This window comes from Phoca vitulina, unplaced genomic scaffold, assembly GCF_004348235.1.
Source record: "Phoca vitulina isolate PV1807 unplaced genomic scaffold, GSC_HSeal_1.0 scaffold11, whole genome shotgun sequence".
Classification (NCBI taxonomy): Eukaryota; Metazoa; Chordata; class Mammalia; order Carnivora; family Phocidae; genus Phoca; species Phoca vitulina.
The window spans coordinates 11,503,114-11,520,462 of NW_022589714.1; the positions used below are offsets into that span (position 1 = coordinate 11,503,114).

Consider the following 17,349-nt stretch of genomic DNA (forward strand, 5'->3'; position numbering starts at 1 on the left):
TTTAAACTGTGTGACTGGTTAGAAAGCCCTGTCATTTACTGTGGTGTAGGGATTTAAGTAGAGAAATTTGTGACGGCGGACATGTTAAATTTGAGATTGTTAATCTATATAGCCAAATAGAAACATTCAAGAGGCATTGGAAGCTCGGGAAAAAATTAAGGCTAGAAGATTCAGCTTGGGAATCATGGAATATGGAAATTGTTTATATTACCTCATATGTGTGTGACTGACTTTTAAAACAGGTGAAAGAAAAGGAGAGGAGTCAGTAATTGAGACTGAGCTGCTTAAGAGGCCAGAGAAAAATAAAAGAAATGGTGTCTTAAAAAACAAAGAATCAGGGGCGCCTGGGTGGCTCAGTCGTTAAGCGTCTGCCTTCAGCTCAGGTCATGATCCCAGGGTCCTGGGATCGAGTCCCACATCGGGCTCCCTGCTCGGCAGGAAGCCTGCTTCTCCCTCTCCCGCTCCCCCTGCTTGTGTTCCTGCTCTCGCTATCTCTCTCTCTGTCAAATAAATAAATAAAATCTTTAAAAAAAAAAAAAACAAAAAACAAAGAATCAGTATTTTCTAAAAGATGTAAACCTAAAGTAAATGAGAACTGAAAGGCATTTTTTGGACTTGTCAAGGCCATTAATAACATTGACAAAAAACTTTTATTTTGGTGTTAGGGATAGTAGATTACAATGTACTGAGGAGGGATTGGGAATTGAAAAATGGAAGAGACTTAATGCAGACTACTCTTTCAAAAAGCTTGACAATTTAAAAAAAAGACTTTTCTGAAAGTAGAGTACTATCACTGAACGTCATACCTTCTGTTACATTTTATCTTCCTTTTATGTTGCAGTGAATTTGTTTAGATGTCTCTCTTTTAAGTTGTGAACTTCTTAATAACAGAGACTTTTTTCTTGAACCTTTTTAGGTCTGTAATGCCTCGGAGTACCTAGTGCGTACATTAGGGGTACAACAAATGATGAATGAATCAACCAGTCAATTAGAGAGATAAAAATGAATAATGTTCTCTTTTGCAAGAAACTTAGAATCTTCTATTAGGGGAGATATATACATATGTCTATAAGACAAATTCCCCCCCTTCTTGTATGCTTCTTTTACACTGGTCCTTTCTGTACTTCAAACTTGCAAAGCCCATTTATGGCTTTGGAGCCTTTGTACTAGCTATTCCCTTAGCATGGAATTATCTTTTCCAAAATATGCCCCTGGCTGATTCCTTTATTAGCAGTCCTCTGTTGAAGCACTGCTTTCTTAGGGATTTTTTCCTGACTACCTTCCCTTCCCATACTCTACCATTGTTTATCCCATTGAGACACTTTACCGTAGTTTTCTTGCAATATGTATCACTGTCTGAAATTATTATTTTTTAAAATTTGGCTTTTGTGAGCGACCACGCTTGGGCAGTGAGAGCCAGACAGGCACTGGGTGACTCTTTACCTCACTGAGGAGAGTAATTAAACATGGGCAGAGGAGCTCCTAAGAAGCTGAGAGACAAAATATCATCATATGCGTTCTTTGTGCAAACTCGCTGGAGGAGCACAAGAAAAAGCACCCAGATGCTTCAGTCAGCTACTCCTCAGGGAGGCAGAAGACTATGTCTGCCAAGCAGAAAGAAATATTAGAAGACATGGCAAAGGTGGATAGGGCTCATTATGAAAGAGAAATGAAAACTTATATCCCTCCTAAAGGGGAAACAAAAAAGTCCAAGGATCTCAGTGCACCCAAAAGGCCTCCTTCAGGCTTTTTCTTGTTTTATTCTGAGTATCACCCCCAAATCAAAGGAGAACATCCCGGCCTCTCCATTGGTGAGGTTGTAAATAAACTGGGAGAGATATGGAACAACATTGCTTCAGATGACAAGCAGCCTTATGAAAAGAAGGCTGTTAAGCTGAAAGAAAAATACAAAGAGGATATTGCTGTATACTGAACTAAAGGAAGGCCTGATGCAGGGGGCGGGGTGGGAAGGAGCCGTCAAGGCTGAGGAAAAAAAAAAAGGAGTCATCAAGGCTGAGAAAAGCAAGAAAAAGCAGGAAGAGGAAAAGGATGAGGAGTAAGGCAGGGTTTTTTTCTTACCTATTAAGCATTTAACCTTCCTGTACACAACTCATTCTTTTAAAAAAAAAAAAAATTTGAAAATGTAGGCTGTGTAAAATTTGTTTTTAAATTGTCAGTTGTCTTTTTTTGTATAGTTTACACACTACCAAATGTATAGCCCTGTCCTGGTGGTATTTCCAGTAGCCACTAACTTTGCCTGGTGTACAGTATGAGGGTTGTAAATTGGCATGGAAATTTAAAGCAGGTTCTTGTTGGTGCACAGGAGAAATTAGTTTTGTGTGGGGATGGTAGTTTTGTCATCTTCAGTTGTCTCCAGTGCAGCTAATAGGAAATAATTGTTTTATCAATGGACTACCTCTCTGTAATTACAAAAAGAAAAAAAAAAAGTTACAGCTGTGTTGTTAACACTGTGAATACTTCTAAGTAAATATAATTTTTTTAATTAAAAAAGGTAAGATAGAATTGGGGTTTTGTGATATCTTCTTAGTAAGTTTCATTAGCATAGACAGGGACTTTGTCTTATTACCATTGACTAAAATAGGAACCCAGGAGTCTGTACTGATTAAGTAAATCAATAAGTAAGTAAAATAGGAACCCAAGAGTCTGTACTGATTAAGTAAATCAATAAGAAAGGAGGAAAAACTATTCTTTACTGTTGAATGTCAACTGATAATTGTAGAAAGAATGATGATTTGGCAACCATCATAGTGGTGGTTGATTCATTTGTATGTCATCAGTGGAGGCTAAGGCTGGTAGAGGATCTTGTCTGAAGATCTTGGCCTAATCTTGCAATATGTTCCCGCAAGATATTAATTAAAAGGGGGGAATTGCAACTTTATAGGGGAGAAACTGTGGAAACACATGATAAAATTAACTTCACTAGTGGTGAGATGAGTTGACATCATGTGTCCTCTCAAGTGGTGCATTGAAAAATACATCTGGTGGGATTCCTACTGAGACAATATGATTTAGGTCTGGTCATGAAGAAACAGTAAACGGACTGAGGCTTGGGGTCATCCTACAGAATTTAAGGTTTGTATTTATAAATTTCTGAGGACACAAAAATCAAAGCCTGAGGAAATATTCCAGATTGAAGGAGACTGAAGAGACAGTTTAACTAAAATGTAACATGTGTTGCTATATGGAATCCTGGGCCAAAAAGGAAAAGGAAACATTGTCAAGGTAGTTGACAGAATTTGAATGGGGTCTGTGGATTGGGTAGCAGTTATATCAATATGGATTTCCCAGCTTATGTAGATGATGTCTTTTTTTGGGAGAAGTACACACTGGGATATTTAGAATGATGGGGCATCAAGTCTGCAGCCTGCTCTTAAATAGTGCAGAAAAAAATTAATGGTAATGGATGTGTGTTTTATATGGAGAGAAAGGAAGGGAAGAAAGGTGGTGATAGAGTAAATGCAGTGAATTCTTAATAGCTGATCAATCTGGGTCATGGAGATATTGAAGACATTGGTACTCTTCTTGAAACTCTCTAAGTTTGAAATTTAAAAAAGTGCATGGTGAGGGGGGCACCTGGGTAGCTCAGTCAGTTAAGCGTCTGCCTTCGGCTCAGGTCGTGATCCTGGGGTCCTGGGATTGAGCCCTGCATCGGGCCCCTGGGAGCCTACTTCTCCCTCTGCCTGCCGCTCTCCCTGCTTGTGCACGTGCGCTCTGGCTCTCTTGCTCTCTTGCTCTCTCTCTCTCTCTCTGTCAAATAAATAAAAATCTTTAAAAAAGTGCATGAGAGGTATAGTGAGTATTCAATAAGTTTGGTAATAATGAGCAAGAGTACAGTAATTTATAGGAAGATAAATTGTGAAAAACTGGGTCAAGGGGAAGGAGCTAGAACAGTAAACTTGATACACAAAGGTCTTTAAGGAGGATAGATAGAATTTCTAAGTAGATGAAGATGGGATGTATAAAGAGCAGTGTATTTTGGCCTATTTAGAAAGATAGTTAAGTAGGTTCACCATGAACAGATTCTACTTTTCATTGTGAAGTATTTCATCTGGTAAGAGTCTTGGTTAAGGAACAGAACTGGGTCCTAGAGGTACTTGATAAACCCCGGTAGCAGGAAAAGAGTGATGAATGAATAGGGACTAGTTAGCCTTAGCCTCCCAAATAAATTGAGGGTTCATAAATTTGCAATGTTGCAGATTTAGTATGCATATCCTCTTTTTCCATGATAGTACTTGGTATCCTGGGAGCAGGATCAGAGCAGGTGATAATTACTTTGATACAGGTTAGTCATTGGTGGTTTAGTGGGTAAGAGTGACAAAATTGGGCATGTGTTGAAATGATTGACACTGAAGTTTAGGGTAATTTGTAAGGAAAATGAAACAGAGGTCTGATAGATTGGTAAGAAAGAAAATCTGTGGCCTCTTTTTGAAAAAAACATTGAACTAAATTTAAATTATAAGCACATTTTAGCTGCTTGAAGAACAAGCTGCTTTTTAGCTTGAATAAGAAAATGACACATGATGTTTTCAACATTTAATTCTGTTTGTTCTAAAGACATCAGGAGTGAAATCTAACTCAAATCTGTGTAGTAGTATCAAGAAAAATTAGAATTCTCCTGGTTGATTTCTGCCAAGGAATGCCAGATTCTCCAAGATACTATAGGTCTAAATACCACATAATTTCTTTTTTTATTTCAAAGTAGTAATCTTTAGTTGGTCTATACAATTGATGCTTCTCCTTTAGCAGGGAAAGGTTTATTGATCTTTTTCCTTTTAAGGTCATGTGTATAGAAGTAACCTGCTGTACTGTTTCCCAAATGTATGCAGTTTTCTGCTTGCAGAAGTCAACCATTCTTTGGCATTTACTGTTCCATCCTGTAAAGTACTTTCTTCATCATTGAATAGTTCACATAATTGTCATTTCTAATCATGTAGCTTATATGATTAGTTTTTATTTTAAATAAGCAAATACGTAATTATAAAAATAAGTAATTCAGTTAAGCCTTTAAAACTTGCCTTCCAGGAACTTAAATTTGGGGAGTGTAGACTTTAGGTTTTGCTTTAGTTTCTGCATAGAATTTAAGTGATTCAAAGCCCAGTGTGTTACTAAAGTTGTTTCATAAAGTTTTCATAGCATTAGGTAGGACATTTTTTCCTAGATTTTAAGGAGAATTTTAATACTTAAGTCCATGACAAAGTAGAAAGCCATGTCACAGAGACCTGTGGAATTTTTCATTACCAGGATACGAAAGTCAAATGTGTACCAGACATTGCCTAGGCTTTACTTATGGAGAATGTCCATATTTGTTTTTTATCTATATTTTACCTCTTAAACTTTTTATTTTGATGAAACTTTGAAGTTTCCAAGAGGGATTCACAAAATAGGGTTTGTTGTTTAAAAAAAAAAATAGGAGTTAACCCACAGTGTAAGAGATCCTGTTGCATGCTGGAAGGCTTTCCTTCCTTTGCTGTCACTATCTTCATAGTCTACTTAATCCTTAAAAGTTTAAGAAAGAAGGAGAGCACAGAGAGAGAAAAAAAGAAAAAAACAATGATTCTTAAGTGTAACATCTGCTTCCATTTTCTTCCTCTGTCCTAAGTGACAGAGCACATTGGTTATTTTAAAGGCATGCAGTTTTATTGTGTGTGTGGCTTCTTTAAGTGTGGCCTTGGAATAAACAAATTTATAGGGTACTTCAAGCTAAATTCTGTTTAGGCAAATCTAAGTTTTATTGAAGTCCCACTCTTTCTTACCAGGCCTTTTCATAAATAATACCTACACTGCTGTTTTTTCAGAATAGAGATAAGGTAATTGTTTTTGCTTCTTTGGCTTTATCCTTGCATTGACAATGATGTCTTCACATTAAAAAAAAAAAAATCACTGAAAATTTGGTGTCACATTTTATTTGGGGACTTAAGTAAGCTAAAGCTATACATTCTTTTCGTTGTGATTTTTTTTTTTTTTCAGATTTTTTTATGCAAGCTTGACAAATGATAACATTAATGAGCACACTTTCATAATAATTATGACAATTTTACATTATTGAAGAGTGAAACTAGTGATACACTGCTGTCTTATGTTTGCTTGGCGTTGAACACTAGTTTAATAATTTAAATTTGATTTAAAAATGAATTCCAAAAAAGCATTTTCAGTTTTGCATCTAGCTCATAGATTTCTTCAAACTTAATTGTGGCTAAAAATAACTATGGTAACCAAGTCTTGTCTGCTTAAAATTCAGTAGCTGTCTCACACTGGGTTAAATCCAAACATCTTAACAGGTATCTAAAACCCTCTGTTAATCTTCCTAGATAAAATCTTTCCAGCTTAATTTCTTGTTATTTCCACTTAAAGTGGAAATAAACTTCCAGCTTTTCTCACTTTTCCAGTCCTAAGAGCAATATTTAGATAATTGAAGAGAAATGACTACTCTGTTTTCCCCTAGGCATTGGAGCTTTGCTGAAAAAACTTGTCAGTTGTGGTTTTTCTAAAATCATGCTAATTTTAGCAGAACTTTCACTTTTGCTCACAGATTTTTTTCCTTTTTTCTTATTGCTCTTATCCCACTTTATTTCCAAACTTTATTCACTTTTTTTTGGCTCCTTTCTTTTGTTTCCCCCTTCTCCCATTTTAGGAAATAATCCTCAGATATTTGTTTTATTGCCAAGGTTAGGAATCATCTAATTTCTTTCCTGTTTACTTTAAAATTGTTATTTCTACAATACCTCTTTCTCCTTCATACATCTTAGAAGCCTATGTATTCCTCCTAGCCAAGGCCAACCCCCATGTCTATGTTGTTCATCTTGTCCCTTTCACATTTACATAACATTGGTATTGGTTTTATTTTAGTGTCCGTAACACTTTTTTAACATCCTGATTGAAATACTATAATGTCCTGCTCTTTGGTTTGTTATTGACCTGACTTAACATTTGTGGTAGGCTTTGGAAAGAAAGTGCATCTGTTCAGATTCTGCTCTACATTTTGTCTTTTTTTTTTAAAGAATTATTTCATCAATTTTTAATTTATCCTTCCACATTCAATTTAAACACATGTATAGTGCTCCAAAAATGTTTTACCAGTAAATTTAATTTTTCTTGTGCAGTCCTTTTCAGTCGATTGTTTATAGTGTATTTATATTTCTGATAGTCATTTTAAAAGAACTTAGTTGAATCTGTCAGATCATCTTTAGTTTCACATTCCCTTAAAAATAGTGATCACAAGTATTGATGCATGAAATAGAAATTGTCTAAGGATGCTTTTGAGTTCTGTTTTAAATTCTGCCAAGAGCTCAGGGGAGTAGGAGTGAGGGTGGGGACAACACATTATTTTATAGGTCATGGAAGAGAATAGTGAAGAAAGATTTCCCTAGAAGGTCAACTATTTCTCTCCTGCAGTTGAATGGAAGGAAAACAAAGGTCAGTTGGAATAATACACACTTGTGGAAAATGTGCATAGTGTTGTTTTATTTTAGCACTAGTCTAAATAGAGAAAAATTATATTAAACTATATTAAATTGGTGAGATTACTAAGTAATAAAGTCAGTACAAATATAATGGGACTTCTTGTTAGATTTTACTTGGTGAAAAGTCACTGAATGCTAATGTTAGATCACAGGTTGCTACTACTCTTCATTAAACCTGGCATTTTGGTTAAAAGGTGTTTGGTTTTTGTTTTTTTCCTGTTAACGTGATGTGAAACACCTTCTATAGTAGAATATAAAGCAAATTCTTGTTCAAATACATAAGGAGAAAATGAATTCTATCAGTATTGTGAAGCATAATGAGATGTCATGATTTTACTTTTTCATATATTCTACCAGTATTAGCATACTTAAAATTTTATTTTGTTGTGAATTTATAAGCTTTATTTTATTTATTTATTTTTTTAAGTAACCTCTGTCCCCTACTTGGGGCTCAAACTCACTACCCCAAAATCAAGAGTCGCATGGTCTGCTGACTGAGCCAGCCAGGCACCCCTATTTTTGTTGTGAATTTAGATCAGAGCCAAATACTGCCTTAATTTTTAGAAGATAAACAAAGTGAATAAATTGACTTAATTTGTGGAATTTAAGAAGGAGTTGAATAAATGAATTTAATAAATAAATAAATGCTTTAAAGCCATTTTTTTATTCAACAAATGCCTAATGCAATTCCCATGTGCCAAGTGGTAGGCAGATCAGCTTTCTGGAAGTCATGGTCTATTACAGTTCCTTCTTCACTTTCCACAGATAGCCGCAATATAATCCTCATCCCTTTAATTCCCCAAAGTTATTGTATCCATCTCTTTTGCTCTTTCTTTTCTGTAATAATCTCACTTTTATCACTCATTCTCTCCTACCTGTACTACTTTAACAACTTTCAGATGGCCTCTGACTTCCTATCCTAATTCACACTGATGCCAACAGGATCTTTGGAAAACAGAAATCTGATCCTGATACTGATCTTAATCTTAAGTTATCCCCATTATAAAACATCATTTCTTAGTATACCATAAAAGGTCCTTCACAGTCTTTCCCTAACTTCATCCTCATGCCTTTACTTCTCACTGTGTTAGCATACAGACTACTTGCAGTAACATCCAGTTAACCTTGTTTTATAGATAAAAAACTGAGAGTAAATGAATGTGATAAGAATACCAGATTTTAACGTAGATAATTTACCAAAGTTAAGTTTTATCACTAGTCTTTAGTGGTTGATAACCCACTTAATTTGCTTCAAAGCTCAGTCAGAAGAACGTGAGTTAATTGAAAGTATTCTAGGTAGTATTGGCAAAATCTGGTTTAGGATAAACATGTTCTGTTAATACTGTGGTCGTATCAGTATGAAGGCAATAACACATCTGCATCATTCGCTTTTGTGGATCTTCTAACCACTTTCTAATGTCAGATTTAAGAGTTTTTTGTTTTGTTTTTAAGATTTAGATTGGAAGGTTGTAACATGCCACCTTTGAAACCTGTTGATAAGTTTGCATCTGGGAAATGGTTATATGAGGCTAGTGATACTGTTCTCTACTTTTTTGTGTATTTAAAACCTTTTAAATAATGAACAATAGGAGGAAATAGGGAGAGTTTGGTAAAAGAGTATAAATTTACAGCTATAAAATGAATAAGGAAAATTAGAAAAGGAAAACATAATAGAGCCTAGAAGTTCTAATCTCTTTTTGATTATGTGAAATTCAAATGTTTATTTGTAAATACAGGTATTCATAGAAAACCTTTCGTATCTTTTACAGTTTCTTTCTGAGCTTACGCTATTACAGCAGAGTAAACATGTAATTTAGGGGGCGCCTGGGTGGCTCAGTCATTGAGCATCTGTCTTCAGCTCAGGTCATGATCCCAGGGTCCTGGGATCAAGTCCCACATTGGGCTCCCTGCTCCGCGGGAAGCCTGCTTCTCCCTCTCCCACTCCCCCTGCTTGTGTTCCCTCTTTTGCTGTGTCTCTCTCTCTCTGTCAAAAAATAAATAAAATCTTTTTAAAAAAATGTAATTTAGGTATTTTTATTGACTTCATACAGATAAAATTAATTTTTTTCTGAAAACTGGCTTTAGTGATTTTATATGTAATATATTTAGCTGAAGATCACCGATGGGAAATTCATATATATTGTTTTTAGTTTCTTAGGAGGAAAAACCCCAAATTAGCTTACTTTCATTTCTGTATAACATAATAACATAGACAGGATTAGTCACTATTGTATATTACTTTTGTTCTACTATTGTGATTTTGTTTTGTTACTTCAGAAGTTCAAATTCTTTCACAAGATCCCAGATAGAGGTTACCATGGCTGCTGGGTAGAGATCATATGTAAACATTTTTGTTAACATCCTACTTCTCCTGTTAGATTGGTGGACACACAGGCATTTTTTATAAGTGAATAATTTAATAAAAATAGCCTTGTATGGAGGAAAATTCCTGAAACAAGTATTTCACACTTTAGTATTTAAAAATGTAATTGTTGGGAAGTGGACATTAAAGATACAATTTCTTATATCTGTTCAGAATTTGAATGAAAATTTAGAGAGTTAATTCCATTAATACACATTTTTATTTTAAGGGTTCTGATGACTGTCTTGTGAAAATCTGGGCAACAGATGATGGGAGATTATTAGCTACTTTAAGAGGACATGCTGCTGAAATATCAGACATGGCTGTAAACTATGAGAATACCATGATAGCAGCTGGAAGTTGTGATAAAATGATCCGAGTCTGGTGTCTTCGAACGTGTGCACCTTTGGCTGTTCTTCAGGGCCACAGTGCATCTATAACATCATTACAGGTAATTGTTTTAATCCCTGTAAAAGCCTTGATTATAATTTAAATTTTAAGTCACTTTTATAATCCCTTGTAATAAAGCCAACTAAAATGAAGAAAGGAATATTTCTTCTTTCTTCATAAATACATGGACTTTAAAAAACATTGTAGTCATGACCTTCATTAATTCTGGATGTTTTCTAACTCTGTTTTTGTAGTTGCTATTTATATGGTAAAAAGTGGGTTTATTTTTGGATTATGTCACCCTTCTTATAAAGATATTTTTTCTTCATTTGTTTTTCAGTTCTCACCATTGTGCAGTGGCTCAAAGAGATATCTGTCTTCTACTGGGGCAGATGGCACTATTTGTTTTTGGCTGTGGGATGCTGGAACCCTTAAAATAAAGTCAGTTGCTCTTTTATTTCGTAGAATTAATTGTTTAATGGTTAAAATTACAATAGTATAAAGTAGTCAATAATAGGAAATTTATTTATTCTCCTCGAGTAAGTAACAAAAATGCATTCACTGACCTCATGTCCGTCCCCCCCTTTGTTTTTTCATGCTTCAGAGAAAGTTTCTCATGTTAACATGTTTGGGTTTTTTGGGTTTTTTTTTCTTTTTGCTAGCCTTAGCTGTTTCCTTCAGAACATACTTGTTTTATTGCCACTCCTTTCTGTATGCAGCATAGTTTCATCTCAGTAGCTCCTTCTGGTGTTGAGAACATAATCTTAGGAGTTCCTAAGGCTGTTCTTTTAGAAGAATTGCAATTATTTCTGTCATTGCATCCCACAAATTTTAGATTTTATTGTAGATCTCAGGAAACTTAGGAAAACCAATTGATTACATTTTCACAAAATTACATCAAGGTAGATAGATGCATCCTTCCCCCATCCCACAATAGCATCTTGCATTTGTGCTTTCTCTTGTATTAATATCTTGGTTTATTAAAACAAGTTGGCTAGACAGTATTATTTTTTGATTAAGGACAGTGAGGCAAAAAAAAGGTTAAACAACGTTCCCATAATTAAAAGTTTTTAAAAATTGGCAAGGCCAGCATTAGAACAATACTTCCCTGCCTGTTGGTCCCATACTATCTCTGCCATGCCACCTCTCAAGTGGGTGTAGTAGGGAGAGGAAGTGCTGCGTTTTGCCCCATAGACAGTCAGTGAATGGGGAAGTAGTGCATCCAGTGGTTCTGCAGTGTCGAAATGGTCATCTCTGTGTTCTCATGGTAGAACATCATTCAGATTAGAAGGTATATCTCAATAATTCTATCTGACTTCTATTTATAAATTATAAACCAAAGTTGAATAATTTAATTTGTGAATGTCTTTATTATTTTAAAACAGTAGCGTTTACATAAGCTTCATGAATATTAACATTCCTGGAGAGTGCCTCTTATGGCAGGGCATTAGGAGGCCATGGCGGCTAGAGTAACATAATAAAACAAACTACTTCATTTGAAAAAAGGATTCTGATCAAAGATGTTGTTCTTTGGAGAAAGCAAATTGATTTCATTTTAGTTGCATTCTTAATATTTAAAATATTAAAGATTTTCTGTAGACATTTAGGTAAAAGTTTAAATTTTACTGATGTGTATGGATAATAGCAATAATTAATTGTTGTTTTCCTTTGAGTATATTTTACCTCCTAATGGACCAGATTGGGATACCATTGTCTTTTCATTTTTGTTTTTGTAGAGAAGAAAAACGTGACTAACTCAAATGTTTTTACAAAATTAAACTGTCACTTTGTGCTTCTTGAGGATTACATTGCTAAGTACAATAATATTTATCTGGATTCTTGAGAAGTGAGTTATTCCATATAAATGATTTTTTTTTCCAGAACCTTTACATAGATTCACCCATTAACCAACTACCCTAACCATTTTTTTTTTTCGCATAAATGTGTTTTTTAATGTAGATGTAAGTAGAGAAATGTATATAATTTTCTGCTGGTTTTTTCCTTAACATTTTATCATAGTTATTTATAATAATTTTAATAGCTGCATTATGTTCCACTGAGTTGTTATTCCATACTTTGCTTCGTGATTTGCTGTTTTTGGACATACAAGTTTTTTCTGGTTATTTAGAGGTAGTATTCTATTTGTTGTTATTATTGTCCCTTAAAAGCTTTTAACCTAAAGTCAGGCATAAAGGAGTAATTTTTTCTTAGTTATAGGCTTTGAGACACCTATTTTCCTTTCCATTTTTACTCATGGCTGATATCTGCCAAAAATTTTGGCAGGATGTAGATTGTTATACAGGTTTTAATTACTGATCAAAGGCAAAAATTGTATTGAGCTGTAATGCTTTTGTGTAATCTGATGGGGAGGTGCCTTCAGCAACCCAGTCTGCATTAATTGAGAAAATCAGTTCTATTAGTAAATGAAATCTATTTTGGAAACCCAAGTCTCTTGATGAATTTGCTTTTATACAGTGTTTATGTGTATGGTAACAACTCCCACTAATAAAGATGCTACTTCGTAGATGAGAAACTCCGGAGTGGCTGGGTAATTTGGAAGCTGGCTGAAGAGATCTCTGATTGGAGAAAGCTGTCCAAGCATATTTAGATTAGATGTGAGGGGAGAATGGGAATCCTAAAATATACAGATGATAATAATGATTATAAAATTTTATTAAGCACTAGTCTGCCAAGCTTGTACTAAACACTTTACATTTGTCATCTCGTTAATCTTTATGACAACCATATGAAGAAGGTATACAAATATTGTCTTTAGGACAGATGGGAGAGAAAACTGAGGTGGATACTGGAAGTATACTGTTGGAACCCCCTCTCAACCACTGTACCAAACTAAAAGCAATTACTCATTGATGGACTATCTAGGACTGGTTGAAGTAAATTAAAATACCAATAATACTAATACTTATTGAGTGTGCTAGGCACAGTACTAAGCACTCTTTGTGGATTAAATTCATTTAATTATCTCAGTAACTCTTAAGATTATGTTTTGTTTTTACTCCCATTTTACAGATGAGGAGAATGAGGTACAGAAATGTTAACTTGCCTAAGGTCATACACCTGATAAGTGGCAGAGCTGGTATTTGAGCTCAGAGAGTCTGAATCCATGGCCTTATCTTATCTTAAAATACTTCCTCAAATGTGAACTTAAAAATAAATTATTTGTACCTGTGTATCTGTTTTTTCCCTTTAAAAATATTAAAGTCCATTTAAAATGGCATCTGTATGATTATTTGCATATTCTGATTGTAAGTTCCAACCAAATGGTTGCTTAACACTTACATGAATGATTGTGCCAAAAATTAACAAAAATGTAGTTAGGATCCATAAGATATTAATGAAAGTAGTGCATTTAGTTGCCTTTATAATTTCAGATTAATTCACTTAAATTACAGTTACTTTAATTTTACTCTGAATAATTGTTTAGGTTGTAAGAATGTTTTAATAACTTTCTATTTCTCCAAGCTGTCTATTCATGCTCAGTTATGTCAGATGCTGTGACTAAGAAAAACTGTTATGTCACATTAAAAAATTTATTTATAGGGGCGCCTGGGTGGCTTAGTTAAGTGACCAGCTCTTGGTTTCAGCTCAGGTTGTGATCTCAGGGCTCCATAGCTGGGACACACTCTCTCCCCCCCCCCCCCCACTCTGCCCCATCTCCCTGCGAATGTGCACACACTCTCTCTCTCTCTAAAATAAATAAATATTTTAAAAATCTGTTTATAAATTTATTAACTAAAAGAATTTTTAACAAATACTTCTGTTGTGTTCTGTATCAATAAGAAAGATTGTCCTTGTTCTGAATATATAACTGATCATAAATATTTTGTAGTGTTTTCCTCATATGATCACAAAACTGAAACCACTCTATATTCGGTTGCTATGGATTGTAGATGTTATGCAGTGCACTTTGGTTGAGGCTGTAATTATTTTTGAATTTTTCTCCCCTGATAACCTGAGAAAAACTAGGTCAAAATGTATGTTAAGTAGGGCTTTAAATAAAATCACTGTATTGGAGAATTACAGATATAGTGTATATTTATTGGAGCTGGTATGGTGTAAAATCTATAATTTTTCATTCTTTAGTATCGTTGAGTGTAACAAATATTTAATGTCAGTAGTGTAAATATAAGATATCTGTAACACAATTATACAATTAAGGTAAATATATTTGAGTGTAGATGACTATTTTCTGTAGATGACTATTTTGAATGAGCTTTATAGTTGACATAAGATTGAAACAGTCTTCAGATTTTCACTAGGATGAGTGTAAGATTCTTTCTGGAGTCTTAAAAGGTGTATTTTGGCACATCAGACAATAAACAGGGAAATGTTTAATTAACAGTGTCTAATATTGAAAAAGTTTATTACCTAAACCTGATGGTATACATATGCCACAGGAGGCAGCACCTATTTTGCTAGTGTGTTCATGTTTATAAATGACTGACTTTTCTAATGTATTTGTGCATTGCTATTGTATGGTATGAAAAACTGAGACTCCCCCCCCCCCCCCCCAAAATTTGACTAATTACTACATGTCTGGTGTGACGGTGGCTTTGGGAGTGTTTCATGTGTGGATCAATGTGTAATCAGGAGCTCCTACAAAATCTATAGAGTTGCCATAAAATCTGCTAATCACGACACATAATGATTTCCAACTTGTTTTTTAGGAAGGGAGCCATCTGTTGCTTCTTATTTAATTTTGTCTTTCTGTAATTATTTTTTTGAACAGCTCATTTTTGGTCTTGCTGATCCCTTTGGGGATATTTTTAATTGTTTATTTTTTGTATTCTAGTCCAAGACCTGCTAAATTTACAGAGCGCCCTCGGCCTGGAGTTCAAATGATCTGTTCTTCTTTTAGTGCTGGTAAGATTTTTTTTCTCCCTAATTTTCCACTTAAAGTTGTACATTAGAAAGCTTTTAGTGGAACACATAAAATTTTGGAAAAATATTTGCTGTTGTAATATAAATCATATTCACATACATATATACCAGGGGATGGTCATAAATTAATTTAGGGATATTTGAACTTTGCTAGAGTTATTTTATGTATTCACATGACTAAGAATTTTCTTTGAGACCATAATGCTCTGGTAGGAGAGAAAAAAAGTTTCAGAATTGACTCTGTTAAAGAATAGATCCTTGAATAGTTATCTCATTGGAAGAAAGGTATTTTAGATATGTTTTATATTTTCATGGAGTTTGGAAGTATCCTGTAGCTAAGTGAAATTTGATTGCTATTTGTAAGTCTTTATTAATTACTTTGCTCCAAATTCTTCTTTGCTTTTTAAAAGGTAGCTATATAGCAATGCTGATACCCCAATTATGAGTTTATGCAGTAGCATTTTAAATGGATGTATCTTTTTAAACAAATTATAATTTGAGTATTTGAAATAATGAGAAAATGAAATGAAACATCAATAGATTTAATACCTAATGTTCCTAATACCAGTTCCTTCCACATTTACCTCCAGTTTTACTTTTCAGTTCATAGTTGTGGATAGTAGTAGTATCTCAACAGGTGATTACAAACTAATGACATAAATCTGTTTTTGCCATATTAATATCCAAACATGTTTAATTTCTCACTTCTAGATTTCCACTGCTACTGCCATGAAGACAATTTTCCTTTTAGTAATAATGCAATTATAGGCACTATCCATGATTTCAGAGTACTCTGTAAGCAGTTATATATAGCACTGTTTTCAGCACTGTGGGAGAGTATTGATTCCAAGGATAGAGGGTAAATTACATATATAAATAACTATAATGCAAAGTAAAATGTATGTGCTACGAGACAAAATCATAAGAGTTCAGAGGAAAACAGGCTCATTCAATTGCAGAATTGCGAAGACGACCTACTGAAGAAATTGGGCCCTAAAAGTTTGATAGGATTTTAACAGATAGGAAATGTGGCAAGAGAGGGACTTAAGCAGAGTTAAAGGACATGTTTTCTAGGGAGGGTGACTGCCAATTTTAACATAAAATTATGTAATCACTTAGTGAAGTCATTTGTAATAGAAATCTTCTGTAAGTATTGAAAAATTCATCCTAGTTAAAGCTGTGTTTGTTAACCTTTAAGTTCATTAAGTTCAGGTTTAGATGTATTATATACTTAAGATAAATATGAAGTGTTTTAGAATAAAATGTTAATCATCAGTGCATATCATGGTAATATTGCTTGCATTTTATTTAATTTTCAAAGATCTTAAAATTATGTTTTACTCATAAATGTTTGCTGTTATTCCTCAGGTGGAATGTTTCTGGCCACAGGAAGCACAGATCATATTATTCGGGTTTATTTTTTTGGATCAGGTCAGCCAGAGAAAATATCAGAATTGGAGTTCCATACTGTAAGTACTGGTAAAAAGAATTAAATTGGAACAATTTAAATGAATCTAATAGTTTATATTCAGGATTCTCTTTTTTTATCTGCTTATATGTAGGACAAAGTTGACAGTATCCAGTTTTCCAACACTAGCAACAGGTAAAATAATTATTTTTGTTTGTAAATTTAATTCCAATTTAAAATTTTCAAATAAAGACATTTCTTGTAGTCAGATTTTAATTAGAATTATATACAAACTAGCTACCTAAAATAAAGGTCTTGACCAGTTATACTAAAAAGTGACTATAGCCTGAGCACATCTTTGTTTTATTTGTATTAATATTAGTTAATTTGTCCACTTTTAATAATAGGGACTTTTATCCACCCTTTATATTTTCTATGTATGTCAAAGTGTAGGGTAACTTTTAGTAGAGTTTTGAAATGTATCACAATGTAATATTTGAGGCAGAATTATTTATTGATGATAAGCTTAAATGATGTACAAATTTTCCCAGGTTCTTATTTTAAAATGAAAGAAAGCTATTTATAAACACTATTTATAAGTCAAATTCTTTAATATTGAGAGGAAAATCAGTATTTTTCCATTGGAAAATATTGATTCTATTTGTAAGGTAGTAAATAGTGGCCTTGAATCACTGTTGAATGTTATTTTGAGACCTAGCCACCTAGGCAAACACATTAGAATGTATGTGTATAAAATTTTAAAAGCCCATAAAGTTGCAGAAGTTCTTAGTTTTACAGAGAATATC

General features: G+C 33.9%; 1 protein-coding gene and 1 pseudogene across 4 annotated transcripts in view; both read left to right on the top strand.

The window, feature by feature from the left end:
* The window catches only part of PHIP (pleckstrin homology domain interacting protein), a 134,746-nt gene that overhangs the window by 38,557 nt on the left and 78,840 nt on the right, over positions 1 to 17,349 (top strand). For all 4 annotated transcript variants that reach the window (XM_032409412.1, XM_032409409.1, XM_032409410.1 and 1 more), the window contains exons 8-12: positions 10,073 to 10,294; positions 10,574 to 10,674; positions 15,047 to 15,117; positions 16,504 to 16,604; positions 16,698 to 16,738. In XM_032409412.1, coding sequence (XP_032265303.1) covers positions 10,073 to 10,294; positions 10,574 to 10,674; positions 15,047 to 15,117; positions 16,504 to 16,604; positions 16,698 to 16,738 — 536 coding nt within the window. The remainder of the gene's footprint in view (positions 1 to 10,072; positions 10,295 to 10,573; positions 10,675 to 15,046; positions 15,118 to 16,503; positions 16,605 to 16,697; positions 16,739 to 17,349) is intronic.
* Positions 526 to 3,584, top strand: LOC116635456 (annotated as a pseudogene).